At 42.0% G+C, this 27,598-nt stretch overlaps 1 protein-coding gene across 4 annotated transcripts in view; it reads left to right on the forward strand.

Moving 5' to 3' along the window:
* The window catches only part of enox2 (ecto-NOX disulfide-thiol exchanger 2), a 109,452-nt gene that overhangs the window by 75,863 nt on the left and 5,991 nt on the right, over positions 1-27,598 (forward strand). Inside the window, exons 5-14 of one of the 4 annotated variants that reach the window (XM_079228656.1) lie at positions 197-262; positions 4,699-4,905; positions 7,758-7,991; positions 9,440-9,652; positions 12,491-12,597; positions 17,042-17,156; positions 19,774-19,964; positions 21,913-22,053; positions 26,032-26,088; positions 26,855-26,960. In XM_079228656.1, coding sequence (XP_079084782.1) covers positions 197-262; positions 4,699-4,905; positions 7,758-7,991; positions 9,440-9,652; positions 12,491-12,597; positions 17,042-17,156; positions 19,774-19,964; positions 21,913-22,053; positions 26,032-26,088; positions 26,855-26,960 — 1,437 coding nt within the window. Of the gene's footprint in view, positions 1-196; positions 263-4,698; positions 4,906-7,757; positions 7,992-9,439; positions 9,653-12,490; positions 12,598-17,041; positions 17,157-19,773; positions 19,965-21,912; positions 22,054-26,031; positions 26,093-26,854; positions 26,961-27,598 lie in introns of all 4 variants that reach the window. The other 3 variants (XM_079228655.1, XM_079228654.1, XM_079228653.1) reach the window with 3 other exon arrangements.

Below are 27,598 nucleotides of genomic sequence, written 5' to 3' on the forward strand. Positions count from 1 at the left end.
ATTAACCTCTTCATCATGAAGTGCATTTACATCCACACAACAAACTTTCAGGGCAAGTCACTCTGTATAATCCGTCTAGATGTGTGCTGCACAAGCTGTTGTTTATATTAATCTCACCTCTACATTCCAATTATTCAGATTTAGAAAAGAAGTAGTGGGGGGTGCTTTTGATTGATCCCACCTTTTGCTTTTTCAGATTTCCTGCTAGAAAAGTTTCTGCCTGGGGACTTTATTCAAACAAGTCTTACAAGTCATCTTCAAGGTGAACTAAAACAAAAGCTCCTCGACGCAGTAGCATTTGGGAGTTTACCATCTTTTCACAAAACAAAACACACACTCTTGCATTCTTCTTTTTCTTTCATCGCACATATGAAACAGTTTCTCAGATGTGCTTGCATGTATGTGGTGCATTATGGCTCATTATAAACTGTCACAGAATGGTGGGGAGGGATAAGCTGATTAAAAGTGTATCGTCTCAGAGGAACGTCTTTCTAGCCTGTCGCCAATATAAGGAAATGTACAAGGTAAAAAATCATAAGATCCTCTGTGTGGAGTTGTAATATTATTGAATAATACAGTGAGATCAGTGGCACGACAGCCCCATTGGTTTTATAAATAAGTATTGCTCTGAACCAGACGTGTATTAGGGATGCAGATGGTTCCTCAGTATATGAGGGGGAAAAAAAGGAAACAAGCATGATTCAAGCTGCTTTCAGGCTTTTAGCAAATATCACAGGCAAAGCGCTGGTGTCCAGGCAACAAGGTTGCATATGCTGTCCATCACAAATAGCCATTACCCTCTAGCTGCTCACGCTCAACCCGACACCGCATGCAGCACCCCCCCTCACTGACCTGTAGCTGAGCAGCTACAACCCTGCAGCCCTCACTCAGCTCTCCGGCTCTCTCCTTCTTCCAGCTCCTCCTCAGCGAGCATAACTTTACCGTGAGTGTGCACCCTCATCCAAGCTCTTGTCTCGTTGCATCCTCCTCCCTTCTCCTCAGTCAAACCCTTTCCATTCAGCCTTAACCCCCCTCCCTTTCACCTCCTCCACTGTGGCTCCCCTCCCTCTCACCTATGTAGTGCTAAAGGTGGTATAATGGCTTTTTTATCGACACAGTTTTGAAAAGACTTCAATCAGACATTTGGGCTTGTGGACTCACTTGACAATCTAATTGGACATCAAACTCTACTGTCTGTGTCTCTTACGCTTTCAAATCTCTGAATGCTGTCTGAGAGAAATACTTATCTTTTAAGGAGAGATGAAACATATTCTCTTGAGCTTTGAGGATAGTGGCAGTGTGTCCCAGTGTGTTGCATATGCACACATATATTTAGCTTAAATAAAGAACAATGCCCAACAACAGTACCTGGAAAAAGTGATTTAAGTAAATCACAATTCATCAGTCAATCAAGATCTTAATGAAAAACTGCCGGACTAGAATAGATGGGGGAGTCTCGGTGTGCTACAATGAGCTGGCAGTGATGTCCGCTTCTCTGTTTGAATAAATCGTCTCGCGTGCAGGTTCCTGCCTGCTCTTTGTTCATGTGTGACGCCAATAGACTAAACATGTTTACTGGAGTGTTTGTAGATGTAGTTTATCTTCTGAATAACTGTCCTTCGAGGGTTGAAGCGTCCTCCGTGTGGCAGCCCCTCGGACTATAAAAGGGTGTTTAGCCAGTCGAGGTGATGGATGGTGATGATCCGTGTTAGTGTAGCCCACCAGCGGGTGGCCGGCCTGAGGGACGGCGCTGGACTGAGAATCAGTCGGTGTGTTTGCTTTACAGCGGCCTTCGTATTTACCCAAAGTAACATGACGGAATAAAAGCACATCAACCAGCTTATTACTCAGCCAGTGATTCATAATGGCCCAAAATGCAGTCTTTGACCCCAGTTTCAAAACATACAATAACTTAATGGGCAGAACGCTAGAAAATATTGTCTATTATATTTCCATCCAATACAGCAGATTAAATTCTGTGGCAGTTATTGAGGTAGTTTGCTGGGTTTTTATGTTTTATGATCCTCAATATATGCAAATAAGTTGATCCAAATATTATAATTTGTATATAATATAATGCCGTTTTTAAACTTTCCACATTCTCTTCCTAGCCTGTCAGTATCGGATCTCTCCCTTCTGTTTGTTCATTATTTATTTTTCTCCCCTGAACCCTGCATGCACCCTCTCCTCTCCCTCTTCAGTTTCTCTGGCTGAATTCTAAAATGATCAATCTTGATGTGTCTCACAATTACTCAAAGGGGACACGCGTATTGAGTGAGAATTTGAACTAAAAAAAAACATCTGGCAGCGGTCCCAACGTGTTATGCTCTTAATATATTGTATGATATCATATATTTCTTGTAATTCAATCAGGTAATCATGAATAGTTCATTTAAATCTTGTGCATTTGCATAGAATGTGCCAAACGGTGTCCCCATCGTCTTCTTCAAACACCCGTGGACCAAAAAGGTCAGTTAATTTGGAACTCTTTGTCGCGCGCTTTTTCTGCACCACCTTTAACCTTTTCTGTCGATCTCAACCCAGAACTAGTTTAATCCACCAATTCTGGAGGTCAAAGGATGGAACTGCAGTCAGTATTTTTGCTTTCACAGTTGTGTGTGTGTGTGTGTGTGCGTGAGACAGTGCTGTCTTGGACTTATGGACTGGAGGTTTAGTTGCAGCTCTTCAGAGCACTGCATGAGAGTACAAGGAGCTCTGACCGCAGGGGGATTGTGAGCAGAACAAACTTTTTACCCAGAAGAGAATTCTGTTTTCACTGCTCGCATGCCATAAATATTTCCCTTTTTTTTGTAAAATATGTACCTCACCTGGCTGGATGATTTATTATACTATTAGGACGCATCAGAAATGTGTGGCAGCAAAACAGCTCCGGCTCGATACAGTTATCTTCTCAAATTGCTTAGCTCTTGACTTTAAGTAGAGTTTGGGTCCTGAATGTTATGCTTTTCCTCGCAGGGTTTATTGAGAGAGGGCAGAGTGTCGGAAGAATTTTTATATCGGTTTCTGTGGCGTACGAGACTCTTATAAAAAGGGAGCCAGAAGGCCAGATCGGAAAATCTGAATGTAGGACATGAGAGCTGTCAGACTGGATGAACAATAGTTTTCTATACAGAACAGACTTTTCTGTTGAGTACCAGTGTTTTTCCGGCGGGTTTACCGCCCGACTTAGACTGCTCTTTCAGTTTGACAGTGAGAGAAAGCTGATTAAACATCTGTATTACTGCACCGCGCCAATGCTCGGTCTTGAAATCCTTTTGATCACGCGTACAAGAGACCGCGAGATATCTGAATTAATACACTTGCTGCTAATCAGCAAGGCCCTCATGAAGCACCTCAGGTATCCAACCAAGTTCAACTCGGGTTCTTTTCAGAGTATCGATATCTACAAGGGTGGGAGCATCAGTAATGCGAGCCCTTTCTAGCAGACATCCAGAAATCCAGCATCCTCAGCGTTCCACTGATTAGCGGGTTCACTCCTCCATAGACCCCGCTAATCACATTCATCATGGATGAAAAAGCTGATCTATTGGAGATTAGATCAGTCAACACTCATCTGTGTTGAATAAGTGATTTCTGCAATGTAGGGGACCTTTCACATGAGAGGATTTGCAATCACTTTGTGGCCAAAAGGATTTAATTTTCATGCTTGGAATGGTTTTGATATTAACATTTATCTAACAAAAAACGATCCGAGCATATTGCTCAAAGTTATCATTATTCATGCATTAGGCTTTATCATTTTTTTGGGTCATAAGTGCTATGTTTAAAATATGACTTAATTGAATTTTGCAGCATCGTGCTCCAAAAATGTGGGCTGTTTTTCAAAGTCGTCAATCGTATTAAACAGATTTTTCTTCTTTAAATATTGTGTGAACTGGCTCTTGTTCCTCTCCGCCTGAATATTGAGTTAGACCCCAAGACCCTTGTGGGATTTATTTGTAATTCAAGCCCCCTGGATATTTAGTATTTGCTTTTGTTTTCCTGAGTCGTTACGTGGATCATTAGAGCCTTTTTGCAGTTATTGAAGTGCCACTTTCCCCTCTTCTGAATCTCTCATCAAATATCTGTGATTGATCTTTCAGTTCCATCGTATTGTCGTCTATATGTTTTACGTCTATGCATGTTTAATATATCTATGCACCCGGTAGGCAGTCTGTACAATATGAACACCCAGGCTTTTGTTATTTGTTGGAATCATTGCTATTCAAATGTAGGCATTAAAAGTAAGAATTAATATATTTTTGTTTTGGGTCTACAAGAGAGCATCTGCTTCTTCTTGTTTTTTTTCTTCTTTTCTCTGTTCAGAGAGTTTAATATTGTATTTATTTAGATTGTCTTATATTGACTGCCGATACAAGCGTACTGATTTATGTTTTGAGTAAAAACCAAAGACAGGGAATCGGACATCCTCAGGTCTGCCAAACTGGTTTCCAGCAGTGATCAGAACAGTATGTTCTCGCCATTGGACATATTCTTTATATATCCTCAATGAGCATAATTCACACGCAAAATCGAGTGCCAGTGTTCTGCGGCAGCTGAATTATCTCCACATAAATGCAAGTGCACACACTTTCATCATTCAGATTATTGTTTTCCAGCCATGTCTTAATATTTCAACCGAGTGATGGCTGATGCTTAACATTTCTTTCTCTCCTTTGTTCCACCACTTTTGAACAGACCTTCCACCTCCAGCCACAAGAGACCGCCCTCCAGGGTGTAAGACGGTCTTTGTCGGCGGTCTGCCCGAGAACTCCACAGAGCAGCTCATCGTGGAAGTCTTCGGGCAGTGTGGCGAAATCACCGCCATACGCAAAAGCAAGAAAAACTTCTGCCATATCAGATTTGCTGAAGAGTTCACTGTGGACAAGGCTCTCTTTCTGTCGGGTAAGCTGTCGTAGCTCTGAAACCTTATTCTGTAAGGGCTTATTGCCATGATATTTCGTTATATTTGTGTCAGTGCCACTGAGACAAATGTGATGCAAAAATACAAAGTATGTCCATGGAAGTAAAACTCCCATAGACCATGTCATGGGAGTTACATTTGGAGCCCTCTGCCGGTTGTCAAAAAAAAAAATATTGCGTCAGAAAAAGCTGAAGAAACAAGCCAACTCTCACGGTGCATTTTAGTAAGAAAGCTAAGGCTTACACTGTTGAGACAAGTTATTATCTGCAGCCTTAATTAATTCACTTTTAGATGAATTGAAACAACAAACCATTGAGAATTTGATACAGCTGTGATTCGTGCCCTCCTCCCCATAGCAACGGTGACCGAGGCTCATGTGTATTGTATAATTTAGAACTGTCCGCCATCCCAAACCAACATGAAAAAAATAGGATTTCTCAGAAACGAGGGTAAAATAATTACAGCTGGTGGTCAGGATCATTAAATTATTCAGGATAGCCTCGAAAAAAACACACACAACCAGCAGTTACCCCCTCTTTGCAACTGTTTTGGGTTTATTATTGGAAAGGACAGTTGGGAAACTCACTGTGGTTGAGATTAATAATGGTCGACGGTAGCCGACTAGAAACTCAAACAGGAGATATAAATGAGCATTAATTCCAAAAAAGCACATCTAATAACCATGTGACACCAGCTCATGGTTTCTTATCTTATCTTCATTTTCACAGCTGCTTCTAGAGCCCAGACTTCTTCAATCTCTCTGTGCTGGCCATATATATATTCTTACTTTGAAAACCCCATTTAACCTAGAAGCCAGTTCAGTCGTATTCCCAGCATTATTAAGTCACAATGGCTGTGTGTGTTTGTGTGGGAATTAGTTTGAATGAGAGATCCTGTGATTTAGCCTGCCTCTATTCTTACGGTGAGACGAGGGAGCTGAGGTCCATGTATTAGCCAGATGACAGAGCTGTGTAGTTTTCCCATAAATAATACCCCACCCACATACAAATGCATACACACTGTGCCAACACAATACCCGGCAATGGAACAAACTCCAGCGGCTCTGGCACACTGAGATCTCCTTCATATGAAATATTGAAGTATTGGGAGATTGGGAGCCTGAAGCAGGGAGAGCGGACTGAAGTAGAAAACCCCCGAACTCACCCTCATTTATTTTCCTGTTTGCACTGGTATTCCCCCCCACCCCTGTGGTGAGTGTGTTGGGCCTTACAGTGACTCACACTGAGCATCATTATGGTGTCCGGCTCGAGCACACACTCACACATGTGTACCCAAACACTCAAACGCAACACACTCTCTGATCATTTTAACCAATTAAATCACAAAATGGGCATGATTTCCCTTCTGATCCGCAACCAGACATTAGTGAGAATTAAGTAAAGAGGGAAAGTGTGAGCATAAGAGGGAAGAAGGGGGTAATGAAGCCATATTGTGGTCTTTCGGTGCCTCTAGAGAAGTAATTGGCCTCCCTGCGTTTCTCTTATGTATCGACCAAAGGATGCAGTCCTTCAGTACCGCATAAAACCGGACATCTTCCGTATATCTTGTCAAAGGAAAGGATCCAACTAGCTGAATAGATACAATGATGATAAGGAGGGAGGTGGTAGGCAGGTAGACCCCGATGGAGAGCTTGCTCATTGGTTTCTCTGTTATCTTTAAGTAGTCTAAATACAGTTTGTGGAAGGCGATGGAAAGTGACTTTCAACTCGACCAGAAAGAAAACCTGCAGCATGAAGACTAAAGCTCATGTCTGTAGCTTTTCGCTCTCCTGCGCTTTTATTCCTATGTTGCTATTCAGTTAACTCAAAATCTATGCCTCCAGGCATGTTTTTCATTTGCATTAAAAATATGTTTAGTTCCCATATTTTAACTCTTCCCTTTTTTTTTAATTTCTTAAGCAGTCTAGAGATCTAACACAGATTATCATATAGAATAATTAACAGAATATAAAAAAAGAGTGGCCGCCAGGTGCAAGTGGGAAGTTGAAAGCTGTCAAAAATTAGAGGCATTCAGGCGTTGCGGTGGTCCTAAGGTGGAAACCACGTAACCGTGACTTCCTCAGTCTGAATGCCACGAGGGGTCTCTGTCACATGTCACACTCTTTTCTCTCTCCCCATTTCTTGTTTCTCTCCACTGCCAAATATCTAATAACATGACTGAGAGGCTACAGCCATGCTCCAAGCAGTGGTGCTTTAAACTGAATGCTGTCGTCAGCATGCTAACACTTTCACAATGGCAATGCTAACATGGGGATGCTACGCGTGTATAATTTTAGTTCAGGGTGTTCGTACGCTAGCATTTACGAGTTGGTACTAAACACAAAGTGCAGCTGGTGCTCATGGGAAACACATTAGTTTTGCAGATATCGAGTCGTAAACCAAGGTATCGGATAAATTAAATGATAGCGCTCCATGAAAAGTCAGGGGATCATCAAAGGGATTACCATTAAGCCTGAAGGGGAGGTGACCGTGTGCACCACATTTAATGGGAATCCAGGCAATAGTTATGAAGGTATGTAACTTAAAACTTAATCTTATGCCTGCGCTTGAAAAGTCAGGGGATCACCAAAGTCATTAGGATTCATCCTCTGGGGGCCTTGAATAATGTCCGCACAAGATGACATGCCACCCATAGAGTTTTTTTCAACAAGGGGCATTAATGTACCTGCAAAATGCACAGCACAGTGTGTAAATGACATCAAACTGTCTCAGCAAACGGATTACTTTGTTTTAATTGGTGAGTCCCCCGCTGTCCCATCTGCTTCTTCCATCATTTCTGACTTTTTACTCTCTCTTTTTTTTGCCTCCGATAGGTTACCGTATCCGTTTGGGCTCCAGCACAGACAAAAAAGACACCGGCCGTCTCCACGTGGACTTCGCCCAGGCCAGAGACGACCTCTACGAGTGGGAGTGTCACCAGCGCATGATGGCCAGAGAGGAGAGGCACCGGCGCAAGATAGAGGACGATCTACTCCGGCCGCCCTCCCCTCCTCCCATCGTCCACTACTCAGAGCACGAGTGCAGCCAGCTGGGAGACAAGATCAAAGGTTGGCAAAATATAAAATATACACTGTAAAATATACGCATCACATGGTTGCACAAACATAAGAAACTCTGCTTTGTAAAGAATTAAAACCTTAAAACATATCTCAGTATTTTCTTTAATCAACCTAAAGGTATTTACATACACAGCACTAATTGTCAGGTCGTTAATGAGCAAACAAAAGTAAATAAGGATCCGCTCATGGCACCTTCATTATTCATGCAAAACACCAACCGACAAGGAAAGGAATAAGGTAAAGGGTAGTTCTGCTTGTGTGTCGCTGTGCTCGTCCGTTTGTGCACTTGCAAGCCAAGGAATTACAGGAAGGGTCCTAAACTGCAGCTAGTAAACTGACAAAGCATTTCTCTTTATGTTCTAACCAATTCAGGGAATTTGTTTTCAAAAGATGCTTCACAAAGGCTGCTAAACACGCTGTATCAGTTTACTCTTCCCTCAGCACATGCTCCCCTCTCTTATCTTGTCCTCTCTTCTCCTCTCCTCATCCTCTACATTTCCTCTCCTCCCCCCCCCATCTTCTCAGCTTTCAGTCCAGTCTCCAGTTGAATCAACTTGTTTCACTAATGAGCGATGGCACTTCCAGGTCTCAGTCACAGTTGCCCGATAACAGAGTGTTTGTGACTTTGCCTCTCTATCATCTGTCCGTGTCTTCTCCAGCTCTCCCTCCCCTGGCCCTGGTGTAAAGAGCTCCTACACATTGTTGTTTTAGCCAAGGATTTGTTTCTGAAATCTTTGGGCTGCTGTTGTGAAAGTGCACATCCCGGCTATTTGCTGCAGATTTAGGTTTACTCTTTCTTGAATCTTCCACCCATAGGAAAATAAGTTGTTTAGCCCTTTCTAGTTCCAGTTATATTCATGTACTCCAAACCCAGTCTGTCCTTTCGATGACGTCAAACTCACAGCAGGACTTTTTTTTTTACCAATACCACTTTTTTTTTTGTACTCTCCTACGGTAACAAAGAGCTTCACAGACCTCAAATGACACCTAGCATATGCCAGTCCATCATATGTACAGTTCTCTTTTTCCTTTCATCCAACAGCACAGGTGTCTTTTTGTTCTGCTGGCCTTGTTCACTGGTGTTTGCTGTGGGCTTTTTTTTCTGTTTTTTTTTCAGTGTCACCTTGCTCACATTCCCCCAGACTTTACATCTACTACATTTACTTTTTTACTCAACAAAATAAAAATGTGCTCACTACTTTCTGTATTTAAAGCATCTTAATTTGCCTTTATGCTCTTCTTATGTCTGAAATGAACAATTAACAGCATTTTACTCACCTGGATTATGCGTATAACGACCTTTACAAGACTATGTAATATTTGTTCCTGCTTGCCAGCTGTTGCTTTCACCACATTCAGCGTCCTGCAACTGGACAGGAATGAACTATTATTGCATAGATTCTGACTTATTCTCTGTGTCCTCACCTCTCGGCCAGACGACGGAAAGTTTTCTGAAGCGGTGCATGTGCTCTTGACCTGGCTGGAACGAGGTGAAGTGAACCGCAGGAACGCCAACAACTTCTACTCCATGATCCAGGCCTCCAACGGCCACATCCGTCGGCTGACGGGCGAGAAGAGTCAGCATGAGAAGGAGGTGGAAGAGGCCAAAGAGAAGTTCAAGATCGCTCTGGCCGGCATAGTTGGCCAATGTGAGTCCTCTGTTCTCAATGACACACACACACACACACACTCGCTCACTCGCTCACACACACACACACACACTTGGCTGTATAATACAGTTTATACTGTATGTACTGTAAGTGCACAACAGTGTTTCTTTTTTGTACAAAGGCCAAAGCAAGAGAGTAACTCAGTGTACTACTATTTACTACTAAAATACATATCCTACTCCTTGTTGTGCAGTATAAGTACAGGAGGAGCATAAGAATGAGTTCAGTCCATGCTTGGCCAAGTTTCTGGTTCTGTGTAAGTTTCCCGATCATAGGAACAGACACACAACATAAACAATAATGTCAGACTTTTTGTGCCTGAAGTTCTAAATCTTGCGAATAAGTAAGTATGATATTATTATACACATATGAAGGTTATTTAATGGATTCATAGAAGCTGTCTTGTTTCATGGTATTTTGTTTTTGGGAGGTTGTCTTAAAGGTAAGTTGTATTGCTTTCCTCAGTGCTCTTAACATCACTCTACACTCGACATTCAGTTTCCTGCTCGTTTTATTTCTTTCGAGATACAAACATCTTGTCTAAAAGCACACTGGTACCTGTGACTGCAGAGGAATATTATTCATGTTTCCTTCAGATGAAAGTAGTAAGTAGTCCAACACATCCCTTGCATGAACGCAGTGGAGGCCAAACAATCACAGTAAATGCATGCTTAGTTCATTTCAGTTGATGAAAGGCCAAAGACAAAACATACTGCGCCTACCCACCTATGACATCTTTGGCTGTGCAGCTGCTAGTTTACAGCACCGCCTCAGGCATTTTGTCTCTACGTATCCCACCACATGCATGTTAAATAGAATCAAAACAACCTTCTACAAAAAGTTCCGCAGAGTTCCCAGATTTTTAGTTTATCAGAAAAATAGAACTGAGAGAAGACATAGGTGTGTGTGTGTGTGTGGGTGGGTGGGCGGGTGTGTTTTGTATAAACCGCCTCCATCATTTCAGCCCATGCAAACACTTCCTTAATTCATGAGCTTGCTTTCCTCCTGGTACATTGCTGATAATTTTAATGATATCACAGAGACCAGCCTCCTGAGGAGGTTTTACAAGTTTCACTTGGAAACAATGCTCTTTCCATACCAAATATATTCAGCCTGCTACTCTTGTAGTTGGCATCCACATAGGTCTGTCTCAGATGGAGATGATCACCTTTACAGGTCAGTTCCCCCAAGTCTCAAAGAAAACATATAGTCATGTAATCCCTATGGTGTCTAGGCATGCAGATAGTTTCGATTTATGTGCCCTGGTTTTGAGATATTGGCTTCTCAATCTTCTGCTGCTTGACAAATACAATGGAGAGGTCCAGAGTTTTATTTGTGGTGCTCAAAGCATAGAAAAAAAATACTTGCGACTCAAAAGCGTCTTTCCGAAAACAACATCCCCTTTTCTAAAGATAATCCTCAGACCTCACTGAAAAGAGTTGCTATTTGAAATGCTTTGTTGCATATAAGCTCACAAGTTTGAAAGTCTGTCTGTACCCTTTCCTCCTTTCTCTGCCTTCACCATCGATCTGCTCCATCAAATTACAGAGTACAGGGAAGATGCTATTGATCCCTGTACTGTTCGCTCTCTCTCGTTCTCTCTCTCTCCACTCTCTCTCTCATCACTCTGCAATCACACGCACACTGCTGGCGGTCATATTGACCCGCACCCCGGTGTACATTAGGACCTCTGGGATACACAGACCACCCATACACTCCTCTATGACCACACACAAGGGATGGCTGAAAGGGGAATGGCTCTATCAATACATTGCAGCTAAGATAATCTGACACTAACTATCATCACACACATCATATGTAGGACCAGTGGAAATCTCAGACTTGAGGGTCTGGTAATAATAATAAGAATCTCTGACCCAAAGAAGCTCGCTCAGCTCAGTAAATGTTTCTACGCTGTAATTGTACATCGTTATTAATTGTCCTTGGGCAAGATTCTTCACAGCCCTCTGCTGTAGTGGAGCTGCACAGTGGCACGAGTAAAATAGGTTATTTTCTCATTTTTTGGCATCTGCCAGTTGCTGAGCAAAAAGGCCTTTGTTGATTAAATGTTTAACCAGACAAAGCGTCTGCAGCCACGCGAACAGCTCTGTGAGCATGTTTTAATCACAGCAGGTCTGTGTCAACATGCTGTTGTTTCACAAGTAAGATGTTTGCCACGTTCACTCTCTTAGTGTAGTGCTAATATTTGCTACACACAGTATCAAGTACAGCAGAGGCTTCTGGGAATGTCATGGGTTTTTGCAGATATTTGGTCCTACAACAAAGTATTTTACAGTGGTTTAAAAAAAAGTCAGGAGATGATAGTCATCAACGTTTTTATTCTAAAGTTATTGCTACTCATCCTAAGGACACGAATAGCTCCACCATATTTTAAGGCAACCCATCCCTTAGTTATCAAGACCTTTTACTCAAAACCATAATTGTTAACTTCATGGCAGTCGAGAAAAAGCCAGTGTCGAGCCATGCCGCTGGCTAATAAATATGAAGTCAGTATGATCAGAGCTACAGTCTTCAAGGGCTTTATTACTATACTTTAAATGCGTTGGAAAGATATGATTTATTTAAGTTTTGCGCGTGGGAACTATCAGACCAACCATCCATGAGATGATGCATTGGCATCAGCTGGTAAGTACATCACACACACACATTTGAATAAAAACACACACACAGACAGTTCTTTTACGTCCCTAGTTGACTCCACTTTCTCACTCCTCTGCTCCTTCCCACCTGCCCTCTGTCTTTCTTTCTCTCTCTGTCTCTGGATGGTCTCTGGTCCTTCCCCGCGTCCCGCCACAGTTGAGCAGATTGTGTCTGTATTCCAAGCTGCTTCCAAGCAAAAGGCATGGGACCATTTCTCCAAAGCTCAGCGCAAGAACCTGGACATGTGGCGCAAACAAGCAGAGGTTAGTACCCTTTGATTTCAATCTGTGGTTCGCCTGATTTATTGAAATTTAGACGATCCCGTTCTGTTCAACGGCTGTCTCCCTCTCTACTCTTATACAGTTCTTCATTTTTAATTGATAGACAGACACTTACGTTAGGGCTACATAATTATACTCAACAACTCATACAAGATAAGGGGGGGAAAATAGGTCAAACCAGAAGTCAAAAGAGCAGACTCCTTGTTATAGTAAGTACTGAATGAAGCCAGGATACATAACAGGTACCTGCTGACTCCAGCCAGTGTGAAATACAGACACACCCAGGTCCAAGCGTCTGCCCCTACTTCTTCCCTCCTCTCCTCCCCGTTGGATACAAGCTGCTGGGTGAGTTTTCCATCTCTAATGGTGTCCAGCACACAGGTAAATCTGTACAAGCCTTCTCCCCCTGCACTAACAAATCGGAAGGTTTTTTTGAGTGGATGAATGAGGAGGAATACCTTGAGCCATAAAAGTGTTTTTCATTTTCAGAGAAAATACTGCTACTGCTACACTTTTTTTTTTTGTCTATTTCCCGTGTACAATCTCCTCACCATTTATTCATTTTCTCTGCCAAATTGAACATTACAGTAATTAGCATGACGCATTGTATGTAATGGAGGGTCTGGATTGTGGTGCAGTCCTGGGTCTAATGGACTCATGTGTGATTGGTAAGTTTCTTTGAACCTCAGTACAAAAACAACATATTTTAAGGTGAAGCAGCATTCAACTTGTACAAAAACTCCTCTTTAAAGGTAGGTGTTTTTATGTTCAGATTTGCTCAGACCTTGAGGGTTTCTCAGGGATCTACTCTCCTCTGTATATACCCAGTAGCAGGAAGTATTCAAATCTATTATGTGGATACCGGAGTGATTTTATCAGGCCTCTGGGGACCTGTCCATTATTTGTTCTTGCTTCCTTTATAGAGTTGCTGTATACACACTGCCTACAGCAGGGAGTACAGCATGACCATAGATGCATGTGAAAGAGACAACTTTGGGTGGACACTCCACTGCAGAATATGTCCTCTACTCATGAAAGAAATCCTTTCAATTACATCCTGGTTCAAACATTCTTTGTAGTGTTTCTCTCCCAGCTACTTTACTCTTAATTATGTCTGTGCGAATCGACTTTATTGTCATTCAGTGACACCACACTGTTTTACTAATGTTTGTGTCTCAGAGTGAGAAACAAACAAACAGACAGATGAAGTCATTTGAACACAACTCCTGGTTTAGCAGTGGCCTAAATTGAATCCATGTCTCTCTGGAGCTGTCTGTTAGGGTTTAAGAGAGTTTATGCACCGCCCAGAATCAGAAGACTAAAAAGTCTGTTCATGATGCCATCTAACTGGTAGAAACAAAACCATTCTAAATAAAATATAGATTAACCTACTAAAGTATTGTTGCTACCCAGCTCAGGGTAAGGGGCTTTTCATAATGACAAACTCAGACAATCATCACCTCACTCTGTAATTAACCCCCGTTCGACAGAGCGGTTTAGTTTTACGGCCCAGAAGTTTACCCTTTGGGTTCACGCTCAGCTGTCATTTGCTCAGCATTGTTTCAAGCAGCAGCATGCAGCTGTTTTTAGGCTAAAAAAACAACACACGCTCTATAAACCGTACGCTACACGCTCTGTACCAAGCGGCACAGTTGGAGTTAGTTGGTGAACTTAATCGAGCATTTAGCCGCTAAAGAGACCAATATTTCCCTCTGAAGTAAAAATGGCTCAAGACAGCAAATGAATTTCATGGTTATTCTGTGTCTTCTGGGTGTATAAATGAGCAGCTGTCTAATGACCTCGCCATGGCAACTTTTTAAGGTATTTTAAGTTACAGCATTTACAGCATAAATCTGGTTTGAAGCTTCATCAAACATGAACCACTAGGAAGTCATCGAACCATAGAAAACGCAGCCCTGATACACCACAGGCTTATCAAGTTATTATTGCTAATCTGTCAGCAAACCATGGATTTACACATCCAACAGACGCAGAAGCCACTGGATCCAATATCGACTCACCGTTTTGGTTTGGTCACCACCAACTACTGAGCAAAAACATGGGACTTGTTAGATGCTTGTTGTTTACTTCAGCTCTCTGTCATTTATCGCTGGGCTGGTCGAGCACACTCGGCTCGTCTGAGCTGGAAACCGCTGCCTTTAGTTTTATATGTGGGAGTAATAAGAGCTGAGAGACCCAACCATATATACTGTGTGAAGGTCAGAGAAACAAAATAATGGACGAAAAGCCGCATAGAGCTGCCGAGGTGGGTGCTAATTCTCAGTGACTGTCAGCACAACTGTTCATTCTTTAACATTACGCGGAATGATCTGATTCAAAATCGTCTAATGATCACATTGATCATAGAAAGGCTGCAGCGAGTGGGACTGGCAGCCACTGGCCAGTATAAAGAGCATAGGTAAGTAAGTGCAGTTGCTCAGGGGTAGTTTATCATCAAATAGGCAGCCAGCTTCACTCTCAGTCATGTTGTATATTCAGTATGATTCTATGGCTTGGAGGTGAAATATGGAGGAACGAGCAGCGCCGCTGAGTCGCTGTAGCTCCCAGGCAGAATCAGACAACAGCTGCCTCGCTCTCTGTGTGTGTGTGTGTGTGTGTGTGTGTGTGTGTGTGTGTGTGTGTGTGTGTGTGTGTGTGTGTGTGTGTGTGTGTGTGTGTGTGTGTGTGTGTGTGTGTGTGTGTGTGTGTGTGTGTGTGTGTGTGCAACGCACTACATACACACCAGCTGGTTGTGTGTCTGAATGTGCTTGTGCGTGCAGAGTACCTATTTGACCTCTGCCAATAACGTCAGCTGACAGATGTTTGTTTACTCTTGGGCAGCTTCTTTTGAGCATTAATGTTCAGCCTGTTGTTGGGAATTGTTCGTTGATGGAGGACTTGTGTCTCTCTGTTCACTGGGGTTGTTTGTATAAACGGACAAGTGGGTTTCAATACCAACTTCTTAAACTTTTTCAACTTTATTTAGTACATCTTGATGACCAGATATCCTTGTTTGTGAATTATATATTGTCGCCTTTATCAAGACTGTGGGGTTACTAACGGTGAGTAAAGTCATATTTTAACAATGTTATCTACCCAAACAATGGTTGGCTAATTTCCTAACCGGCGGAACTTGTTATAGAAGGTGACGGGTTGTAAACTAGTGAAGCCCTTATTCTTTTTCAGCCAGGGCCGCGATAATTCAGTATTATTGCTCATCATCTCTTCAAAAACTGTTATAATGACTAGATTTTTTTTTTGAGATATAACGTTAAGATAATGGAAAGTCAAATTGTAGGCATCACTCTATCAGAGCATGAGTAAATACTGAAGAAAATGTAAAGGTTTTTTGAGATTTTGTTCGAATGAAACACAAATGTAATTTATCTCTGTTTTAGTTTCTTTCTTTCTTTCTGCAAGCCACTACTTGTGCTTGCATGGATGTTTTTCTGTGACCTTCAAGCCCCTGAATGGAAAATGGGTATCGGTGTGTGTCTCTTGATAGCATAGTAAGCTGTGCTATTGATTCTCCTGCTTCATTATCACCTCTTATTATTACCTTTTGTTTTCAATAGACACTCTGTGTACCACTGTAGCCAAACATTTGCTCACAACAGGGAATGAAAGCGGAACGGTCGCTCCGACTGTATGTTCATGGTTTGGTCTGAGCATGGACTGTCTACTGTGTGTAAAGCATCACCAGGATTTTATTTGTTTTGCTTTTCTGTTGACACAGTCCAGGAGGGTTTGGTTTATTTACAGCCAATCCATTGGTTTGACCTTAATCTTTAAAACATTTCGAAACCTGCCTCTGGTTACTGGTCTCTAGATGGATGTAGTCATTAGTGATTCTGCCTGTAAGGGAAAAATAAAACAGATAAGATTGGTATTTTACAGGTACTGCTGTGGGTTTCCAGATGTGGGTGTAGAAAACCAACAGCACACATTGTAAACAGAATATACACACGGACACATTTCATGCCTTGTCATCTTAAATCTGTGTTTCCTGACGTGATGGTGCTTTGGACATTTTTGACAGGAGCCGTTGTTGTCACACTCTTATCATGTCTTTTAGCTGCCTGAATGTGCACAATTTCTCCACGAAACATGAACGGCAAAGTACAAATCTGTGGGGTCTGGTTATATTCGTGCTACTTTCTGCCCTATCCCTGTGCCAGAGGAGGAATGTAGCCCCCGCTCTGAGACCATCCTTTTCATCTTGATTCATCTGCACTCCTTTCTTCTGTACTGATCTGTTATAAGTATTCCTCACAGCTAATGCCTAACTTTAACATTGAAATCAGAGAGGCGCCTCACTGACGATCCTTCTACTACTAGCACCTGCTAAAAAAAAACGTGCATCCGCCATGAGTCTTTGCCGTTCTGACCCCTCCGCCCCGTCCCTCTTGTCGGTCATGTCTTGCAGGAGATTAGAAACATGCACAACGAGCAGCTGATGGGCATCAGGCGAGAGGAGGAGATGGAGATGTCGGACGATGACATGGAGGATTCCCCTGACAGCAAGGACTCCGAGGACTCAGGTACGCATTTGCATACACGTCTTCACAGTTCAACACGTCTGTCAACATGCGCCGATCAAGATCCTCAGAGGATGAACGCGGGGAGCGTTAAATAAATGGGGGAGACGGCTATGTTCGACTGAAATGACAGTAATCATCCCCCAAGCATCTGACAACCATCTGACATCGCCACATGAATAAAAAACACATTCAAAGTACATCCAATGCTGACACCAAGCCCGCTTTGTCGACTTGATGTTGAACAACTAATCTACATCTGCCCCAGTCCACCTTGTGATGCACACAACTCCGCCCGTATGTGTGAATCTGTCCACACCTGCTGTCTAATATCAGATCGGGGTACCACTGAAGTGCCATAATCCTCTGCTTCGCCGTCAAAGGAGCCTCTTTGTGTTTGCTGAAGCCACAAAAACTAACGGTGCTCATACACTCTCAACCAATAACAACAATAACCCATACGTCTAGAGTAGTCGCCAGGGCAACATGCTGCATCCGTCACCACCACATGTAAGGTCGTCTCTCATCTTGTGTTTTGTGCCTCTCCGCGGGCTGTTACGCTCTCCTCACATACTCTTTCTTCTTGCCTTTTAATCATTCCAATCTCTGCCATTCGCTAATATGACAGCTTCTCTAATCAGCATGCAAATGTATGTAAATACAGTCGTCAGCTCAGCCCCCTTTTTAGTTTTTGCAACTTTGCTATATTTAACTACTAGTAATTAGCATTGCTGTCAAAGACCTGTCAGTCCGCTCAATGCAACAGATTGGCAGTGGTGAGAGGTGTTAATGCGACACTTTTTGTTATTTGTGTTAACAGGCGGACTGTTCCACCCTTTACTCACTAACCTTTTAGCAAAGGGGCATGTTTACACGTCAACCAGGCCTGCTGAAAACACCTGTGTTTTGACTGCAGCCTCTTAAAAAGGGAATCAATGCACCGCGTCTGACTCATGTACGGAATAGAAAGTGAAATAACTGTGTGTGTGTGTGTGTGTGTGAGTGTGTGCGTGTGTGCGCGCGCACTTGTGGGCATCTGCAGGCCTGTTACGTAACAGAAAGGGAATTGCTCTGAATCTGGCCAAGCGGTTGACATCCCCTCACACAAAGTTGATGAGGCTCTCAGATCAATACTCTGCTCACCTCATACCCTCATTTTGCTGGGAGAAAAATACACACAAACACAGCGTGGACGCAGACACACGCACACTCACCCAGCAAGAGTGCATTAACACTGCCAATGGTCCTCCATGATAGACTGCAGGCAGCACTCATGAACTCCCACATGAAACGTAACCAGACATGCAGGCATGCGCACACAGACACACACACACACAGACACACAGAGGATGGGGCTTATCTCCCCACTCCAGTCAGTGTATTTCACTTTTCCAAAGAGCTTCCCCCCTCAAGGCCCACAGGAGGAGAGCAGAGCTGATAATGCTGGACATCTGTGGAGCTGAGCAGGTCTCAAATAATAATAACTCCAACTGTCTCCTCTCTTTGCTCAATAGGTCAGGTCAAATGTCCAGTAGAGAGCTATTGGACAAAACACTCTGGGATTATCACCGCTTTCAGGAGTCTATGTTGATATACTGTAGGTGTTTGGTTATCTGACACTGATTGAATATCAAAACAACAATTTACAGATAGCTTGACAGCGTGGTACCATGACATTTTGGTCCCGTCTGTGTTGGGTAGATGTGTGATGAACAGTTTCGGGTTTCACGAGAGAGTTCTGCGTTTGTGTCACAAGTTGTTTTATGTCTGGGCTGTTCTCACTGGTTTGGAGTGAGTGGGACCCGGGTCAGAAAAGGCTGTTTTTTTTTTGTTTTGTTTTTTTGCCTAAATTCGTGTTCAAGATTTTGCAACATTTAAATTTAACTCTGATGACAGTTGTGGGGTTGTTTGCTAATGTTGTTCGGCCACAATAGAGTTGTCAAGTGGAGAGAGCAGCTGGTTCCAGTTCTTTTCCCAGTCTCTATTCCCGCTTCAAATGTATCTTAAAACCATAGCCTCAATATTTGCCCAAAACAAACATCGGTCTCCCCACTGTTGCTATGTAAAAGAAGCCGGTCGGAGCAGAAAGCTTCATCATTGAATTTGTGAATCCAAAACAATATGTATCAATTATTTCAAAGTAGAGCTACATAGTCCTGATGAACCAGATTAGATGAGTTGAACTCTTAATGAAATAAAACCAAAGATATTTGAATGCTCATTGAGAGAGATATTTAGACGTTTTCAGAGGCTTAAATGCGCCCTGATCTTTTTCTGTCCTGCAGGAAAGTGCAGAGATATATTTAGCAGCAGACGTATCAAGAGGACATTCATCATTTTGTTTTTCAAGATGTCGGAAATTTGCATGAAGTCAAATTGAGCTCTACTCTTTCTCCGTTACGCTTTGCATTTTTAAGATGCTTCCCACCTCATATTTCTTTGCCTGCTTTCAAATGATCGAGAGATCTGCTTGAAAATGTGTGTCACTGATATACAAGCTTTCAATATTTAGATCAGAATCCACACTGTGAAACTGAGACCCCATCAACGGTGGCAGTGTTATACATGATAAACACCACATTGCATTCTGCTTTCTATACTTTTATGTATGACTCCGTAGGTGTTTCCCAAGCAGAAGCCTTAAAGGAGGAGAACGACTCGCTGCGCTGCCAGCTGGACGCCTACAGGAACGAGGTGGAGCTGCTCAAACAGGAGCAAGGCAAGAACCAACCCATGTTCAGCAGTGAGGAGGACAACACACACTCGCAGCAGCTCAGCTTCCTGCACCAGGCTCTGCAAGGCATGCAGAAGGTATGTACACACACATCTGTCCAATAATAAATGTCTTCTTCTGTCCCTAACTCACTCGGGTTAACCCTTTGAATTCTCAATGCAAGACGACTGTCACTTATTCACGACTGCTCTTCAAAAGTAAGTGCTGTGCAGGAACAAGTAGAAAAGTACAGCTGTCTGCAGCAGCTGTTAGTCTTTTCTGAAGAGCTGCTAAAAAATTATCTCTTCAGGTTTACTCTGGTTAAAGGAAAGCTTATTTGCGGTTGGAATTGGTTTTACTGTGGGCTGTGAGCTATGATTCCAATAGTGCACAGACACTTTTTGGAACAAACCCAAGGCTATTAAAACAATTTCAAACCATTTTTCAAAGAAAGATCATGAAATAAAAAGGATATTTCGTAAAATGTGCCTTGAATATCATTCAGTACAGTATGCTTCCTTCTAAATGTGGTTCTTCAGTCTTCCATTCCCAATTTAAACCCATCTCAATGGTTGGGATTACGGTTTTTGGATTGGTTTATTGGCAATGTGTTTATTTATTCATATGATACTTGCTGGGTATCAGACTTGGTTGGGGCTAGAACAATAGAAAGCAGAGACGGGCATTAAATGTCTGACATTATGAAATATTAGAAAATCTGAACAATATCACTAGAAAATTCATCAGGCACTGAGCAGCCTGATGAATTATGATGCATCACTTGGACAGATTTATTATGTTTTAGTTATTTTGTAAATGTAGTGACTGCACAGTTTGCTCTTAAATCAACTTCATCATAAACTGTGGCTGAAAGTTTCTTCTTAAACTGGGAAACAATCTCCTGGAGCTTTCATTCACTTCACACGATCTTCACAAGCAGATGGAGGAAGAAAGAAAATCCATCACCGACTATATATAATAATGAACATTTTAACATCTACAATTTCACATCTACTCTGCAAACTCCATCTGCTGAGGAAGATGCTGTGACTTTGTTTTCTCCACTACTTCATCTTTAAGATGCAACCTTTCCACTTTCTAAAGAACAACCCCTTATAATCTAACTGTTAAGTACCAAAGAACTACTAAATTGACTCATTCTGGCATTTGTCAAGGGTCCGCACTTCGCTATCTGTCACAGGGAATGGAAATTATAATCGATTCATAAGAAGGGAATCCATTAAGGCCCTGCTGTTCATTTCTGCCTACAGAGAGTAAATTACCTTTGCATCTTACATCTCTCCTGGTGTGTTTATGAAAAGATTAGGTGAACGGATTAAATGAACTGGACGATCCTGAAATTGGATACCTCTCCTTCCCAGGGTCCACATGTTGCTTCACGCAGACATATTTATTGGAATGAAATATTATCGGCATGCGCTGGCAACCCGTTCCCTCGTTTGTGAATTATAGAGTGTGTATCACAAAGGCACTTAATGTGTAGTTTAGCAGGAGAAAACCCCTGGCTGTAAAGACCCCCTGTGTCTCACAGACCCTTGTTTTGTTGACATGAACGCGGCAGGCGGTGAATCTTTCCATCTGTGTTCAGCAGATAAATTGGCTATCAAAGCTTTTGTCTACCAGTTCCTGTTTCACCCAAAGCAAAGATAAAACCCATTGAGTGTTACTTCTCCTCATGTTTTTCATCTATGTGTAATGAGGGATTTGTTTGTGTATTTCAAGCAAAAGATTTAACAAATTATTCCTCTTGGATCCATTGGGATAGAATAAGACTGACACCGGCGTGACTTATATCTTCAATAAACATTTACTAAAGAGAAAACAGTTCTATCACTAATTGCATTTTTGTATTGCGCTGAAGTTCTAATTGCCTATGTAGGGGTAACGTGCTAAATATTAATAAAGCAAATGGCTGATTGTTCCTCTGCTTTGAGAGCCGTTTTAGTATGTTAGTACTTTCAAGGTTAGTTAGTTCACTGCTGCATTAGTGGCTTACTGTTCTCCCCTCTTTCTTTCTTTTTGCAGCAACTGTTAAAAATGAGGGAAGAATTAAAAGAGCGGGAGGGAGAGCTGGAGAAGAGTTTGGAGGACAAGCAGCAGCTGAACAACCAAGTCCAGAACCTGAAGGAAGGACTCCAGAACCTGCAAAACACACCAGCAGTGCAGGTTAGTCTGAGGGAAAGCACACATTGGTCTCAGCTGGGTTTCCTGAGAATGAAGAGAGGAGAGAAACATAGTGAAACATTACTTCACTATGTTTCCTCAATGTTTTTTTACGTGAAAGTTCATTTCTGGGTTTCTCTCATTGCTTGAAAGTGAAAATTATCTAATTTGCACTTTAATAAGAGAGAATTTAGTCTCAACTCATGAAAGATATTAGAGAAATGAATCATCGATAAACAAAAGGGCCTAATGTGACAATGGTAATGTGGAGTTTTGGGTCGAGAAAATGACTCAATAACTTGAACTAGTCTAAAACTTATTTCAAAGCTCATCAGATGTTCCAAAGTAGGTATTTTGGGTTTGATCTTTATGATATTAATACTGAGGGAAAATACCTACCGCAGTGAGTCAGACGTTTTCTCACTTCAATCAGTGTTCTGGATTCCCATTTTCCTCCCAGAGAGCCTATTTCATTCTTCTTTAACACAAAGTCTAATCGGCTCTTTAATTTCTAATTTCCCTCCCAAAAATGTTTATGATGCAGTTTTCACGTTTTAGGGCTCGTAAAATGATTTCCCTTTACTTTGCACTGGTTGTTCAATTCATCTCATAGAAAACATACCAATAACCATTTGAAGGACTATTTGAGATCCTTTGTGTGTACTTCCGGTTTTCTTTTTTCTGTCCTGTTTGTTGTGTTCAAAGTTTTAAAAACCTTTAATAAAACAATTAACTTGATGACTCACCTTGACTCTAACATACCGGTACTTCAAACTGGTAGAGTGCTGTCTGCAGTCTACTGTAATTAATACTCTGACTATGGAGAAGTATACATACAGCCCCACTTTAAAAAATCCAAACTATCTCTTTAACAGTCGCAGTTAGATTCACTTAAAAAGTTAGTCGCTTGAGTGTGATTCTCTTTTCTCTTCTTGTGTTACTGTTGTTCCACTGGTGTTCAGTGAAGAAAAACTGTAAAAACAATGGGAATTCTGTATTAAAAAGACTTTGGAAGATATTCAGACTGCTGAAGCCTCAAGTTGCCTATAGATAAACTTTATAACGCGTATTTGTACAGAACAATTTTTTCCCTCATCACTTCCATGATGTTTTTGGCATGTTAGGCATTTTTCAATGACTATCAGCGTAAGTGTAAGTGGGAAAATGCAAACCTATCCATTAATAAGAAGTGCTCAGTGGAGGAGTACGTTTTAGTGGCCTCCATTAAGAATTCGTTTTAAACTTTGTTGAAAGTAAAACATGGCTGCAGTCTGCCATCACTGAAATGACCAAAAGTACAAATAATACACAGTAACAGAACATACTGTATATAAAGTAGTCTCACATCATCTTTAAACATAAAACAAAATACATTCTTATTAAAAAAAAACTCCATTATTACATACAAACAAAAATGTTGCTAGCCGACAAAATGTTCTTTGCTTTTGTTATTGGCCGACTCTTCTGTTCTCACTGCAACCACATACAAGAAAGAATCACAAGAAACCCATTCATTTCCCAACCAGAAACATACTGTGCATGGTTGACTGCAGTCAAATTGGTTCCATATTTATCTCAGATTTCACGTGCCATTGACGACCAGCGACCCAATCACATACACTCATTCCTAAACACCTTGTCCTGTGGGGTCACGTGATCAATATGCACACACAGCAATAGTGTGATCGCCACAGAGGGAGATATTACAAAGACATTGTGCAGATGTAAACCACTGGTGCCGTCTCAGAGCCGTTATACAAGGCCACATCATCAGTCAGAGTCACTCCTGCTGCATTACTCATCCATCCCAACACCCCATTTGTTATTTGATTGAATGTGTTGCTTACATTGAGGCATGTTTTTCACAACAAAGCCCCATCTGAAATTGATTAAAGGCGAGCTGTTGCACAACAAGAGTTCGCTGCCAAATACAGTGCTGCGTGATCTACAGTCTTATTAAACTATTTCAACTTTCAAGGGCCATTATTCTCTGTTAGACATGTCACGTTTACTAATGTTTCAGGTGTTGTCCCATATTCCCAGGATTCCCGCACTAATGTTTGTTAATGTCCCGCCTGGCCCGGTATAATGAGAGGAAGGGCTGTCATTAAGATGAGCCTCAGGTTCAATCGCCTAGTAAATTGGATAATAATACAAACAAGAGGCTCTCGATCCTCGCGGGGAGGGGGCTCTGTGTTGTCTGTTGGCTTTGAAATGAACTGCAGGTTTAACGCAGAGGTGAAATGGTAATCCGCTAAAGCGCCTCTTCACTCACATCAGCCAGAGTGACAGAGTTGTCAATAGCCCGTTAATGGTGATGAGTGTGACTCGAAATGTGGCGCCACGACGGCGAGCCCAGGGAAAATATGCTAATTACAATCCTGCATGTAGGCAAACATGAATCATGAGAGGCAGTCTCATTAAAGGGAGAAAGAGAAATCAATTTTGGGGTGTGGGTTTCTCTGAAGATAAGCCGTTGTTTTGTGTTGTTTGTCATGTTGGAGAGATCTCTTCATGCCATCAGTTATTCTTCACATGTCCAATCACAGTGCCGGCTGTCATCACACATTACTGGAGTGACACCAGTGCAGGTCATTGAGGCCATTAACCCGATTACTGTTAAGATCAAAACAAACGCTGAGTGTCATTTTCTCCATATATATGTTTTCAGTGCTGGCACTGATGATTATTTTTGTGAATGATTGATCTGTCGTTCATCTTTATGATTTAAAGGAGCACTTACACGATTTAGTATTGAATTTCTATGAAGTTGAAGGACTTGCATGAGACACGGGAAATGTAAAATTATCAAAATTGAACTGGCAGAGGCTGAAATATCTTGATATTTTAGTCACGCTACAACAGCGTCTTTTCCTTTTGACCCTTCCTGCCTCGTGTCCTTACAACTCCACACCCCAAGTTTTTCTATTCAGACTCTCTGTCGATGTTTCAGGGTCTTGAGCTCAAGGTTATTCTGTCAATACTTTCGAAAGCTCCCTTCACCGCTACGGAGGACATTATACCGCTGGCACAAGCTGAGTACTCCAACAAGTGAACTGAGGTTCATGTGGAGTCTGGAAAATGTCAAAATATTGTGAAAAATGCTCATCGTAGTTCCCCAGAGCTCACGGTGTCATCATGAAATTGCTTGTTTTGTCCAAGCAACAGTCCAAAACCTCTAGATTTTTCATAGATCAACTCAAATGTTATAAAGCAGAGAAAAGCAGTAAATACTTATGTTTAAGAAGCTGGAGCAAGAGACTGTTTGGCTTTTTTGATTGATAAAACACTTAAACAGTGACCCAATTAATTTATTGTTGATAATCCAGTGATTACCAGCCCGGGTTACCTGTACAGTTAATAGTGGGATATGATTTTGTGATGTAAGAACATATAATCACACATCACAATAGGCTTTCAGCTACTATAGGCCAACTGCACATGGACAATGCTCAGTTTCCCTTTGATGTGACTCAGTTTAACACCTCAACACGTTGCAGATGAAAAGTGAGCAAATGAGCCAAACAGCAAAATGCATAAAGAAATGCATAAGTAATGGTTGAGTTTAGCTTCTGTCACTTTTGATAGTTGTAGATAGGCAGCAGAACAGAGAGACAACCTGTCAGGGAGACACAGGGAATGGGGACCCAAGTACTGGTCTGATTGAACAATGGAGTAATTATCTCTGTATATATATATATATTCCCAGGAAATCAGAATTCACAAAGTCTTTCATTGTTACAAAATTAGTAGCTGATGGTTCTGGGCCAATTTCGACTCCAAAAGAGTTAATTATATCCAAATGTAGTTGAGCGTTTTTCTTTGTTCAAAGTCAGCGCATTTCTGGACATTATTCTAAAAATAAACGATGCCTGTATACACACACCCTGCTGTGCTCCCCCTCCTTCGTCAGTCCGACATTAGCGCTTCGCTTTTTTTCCCCTCTGTGGCTTCTCCTCATATGTTTCTAATGTGCTGCAGCTGGAGACGTCGACGCAGGACGACAGAGGCAGCGAGGACAGCGCTAATCAAACCAGCGTAAGTGGGAAAAGGTTGAGCCAACCCCCGCTCCTCTCCAGATATTGCTCTGTGTCCTCATTCTCCCTTCTTCTTCTTCCTCTGACACTCTCACTAACCTCGTCCGGGGACGTGACAGATCATTATTGGCCAATCCAGTTCACTGCAACTGCATTTCTCATTGAATAAATCACCCAGACACAACTGGGCTAGGAAATAAAGCACTCATAAAGTCAAAATGGCTCGCACATGTGCATATGTCTGCACGCCCACACAGTGTTGTGAGTGTTATGGATAGATTAAAAACAGAAAAGGGCCACCAGGCATCTCACACCATAAGTGGAAATAGTACACACAATGCTATATGTAGGACAACAAACAGACAAAAACTCTTCTGTTATTCCTTCGCCATTTTTTTGCCACCTGTCAGATCTAAAACAAACAGCTTGATCATCTCTCTCTTTCTCTCTCTCTCTCTCTTTGTTCTTGTACACTCATCCCGTGTGTGTGTGTGTGTGTGTGTGTGTGTGTGTGTGTGTGTGTGTGTGTGTGTGTGTGTGTGTGTGTGCAAAAAAGCTCTCCTTCGGCTCATTATCCTTGTCTTCATTGTTTCCCCGTATTAATGTGTTGGTCTTGAAACTTATGATGTTCTCATTCATATTCATGTTCATCTTTTTACTGCGTGCCATGCATCAGCTTAAGTTTAAGCTTGTTTACTTCTCGTCAGCCACAAATAGTGGCTGGTAGCAGATTCCTTTAACGTAACTGTGTGTGCGTGTGTGTGCAGGAAGCCACAGTTTCAACAGTGGTGTCCTGCAGTCAGGAGAAGGAAGCCCCGACGGAGAAGAATCCACTGAGTCCCGTCCACTCCGAGAGGGAGGCTCTGCTCGTTGGTACGCTGACACGAATCTGACTCTTGCATCGCTAATTTCACTGAAGGGGAAATTTAGTAAATGCTGTTTACATTTGAATCTCATTTGGTGAACAAAAGTCACTCTTTTTGGCCAGAATTCATATGCTAAATATGAGAATTTCACACACATGTCTAATAGGATAATTAGATAAAGCGATACATTTAGCGATATATGTTGAAGGTTTCCCCTCATGTGGCACTCGGTTTGTAGGAATTTGATTAATTGCACATCTGTTCAAGAATATGCCACGCATAGTATATGAATTTGAAAATGAAGTCTAAAAACCTGAAATGAGGAGCACCTTCGAAGCCTCGGTTAGCTTTAAACAAACTACATCATACATCCAATCGTCTGAGCATGTCTAAAGTGTTTATACCTGCTTCAAATGGCCACACTGCTGTTCTAGCTGCCCCAGGCATGTCTCTCTCGTCTCTCTCAGAGAATTGAGGATGGGGCTTTCAGACAGAGAGTGATTGCCTCCATTTTTGAATTGGCGCGTCTCCCGGCTACCTTTTGATCGCCAAAGCTTCTCCTATATTATTGGATCATATTGCTTACTAGTAGCTGAAACATTGTGCGTTGTGCTCGGCCACATACTCCGAGTACAAAAAGTAAGG

The sequence above is a fragment of the Taurulus bubalis genome (genome assembly GCF_910589615.1).
Source record: "Taurulus bubalis genome assembly, chromosome: 13".
NCBI classification, from domain to species: Eukaryota; Metazoa; Chordata; class Actinopteri; order Perciformes; family Cottidae; genus Taurulus; species Taurulus bubalis.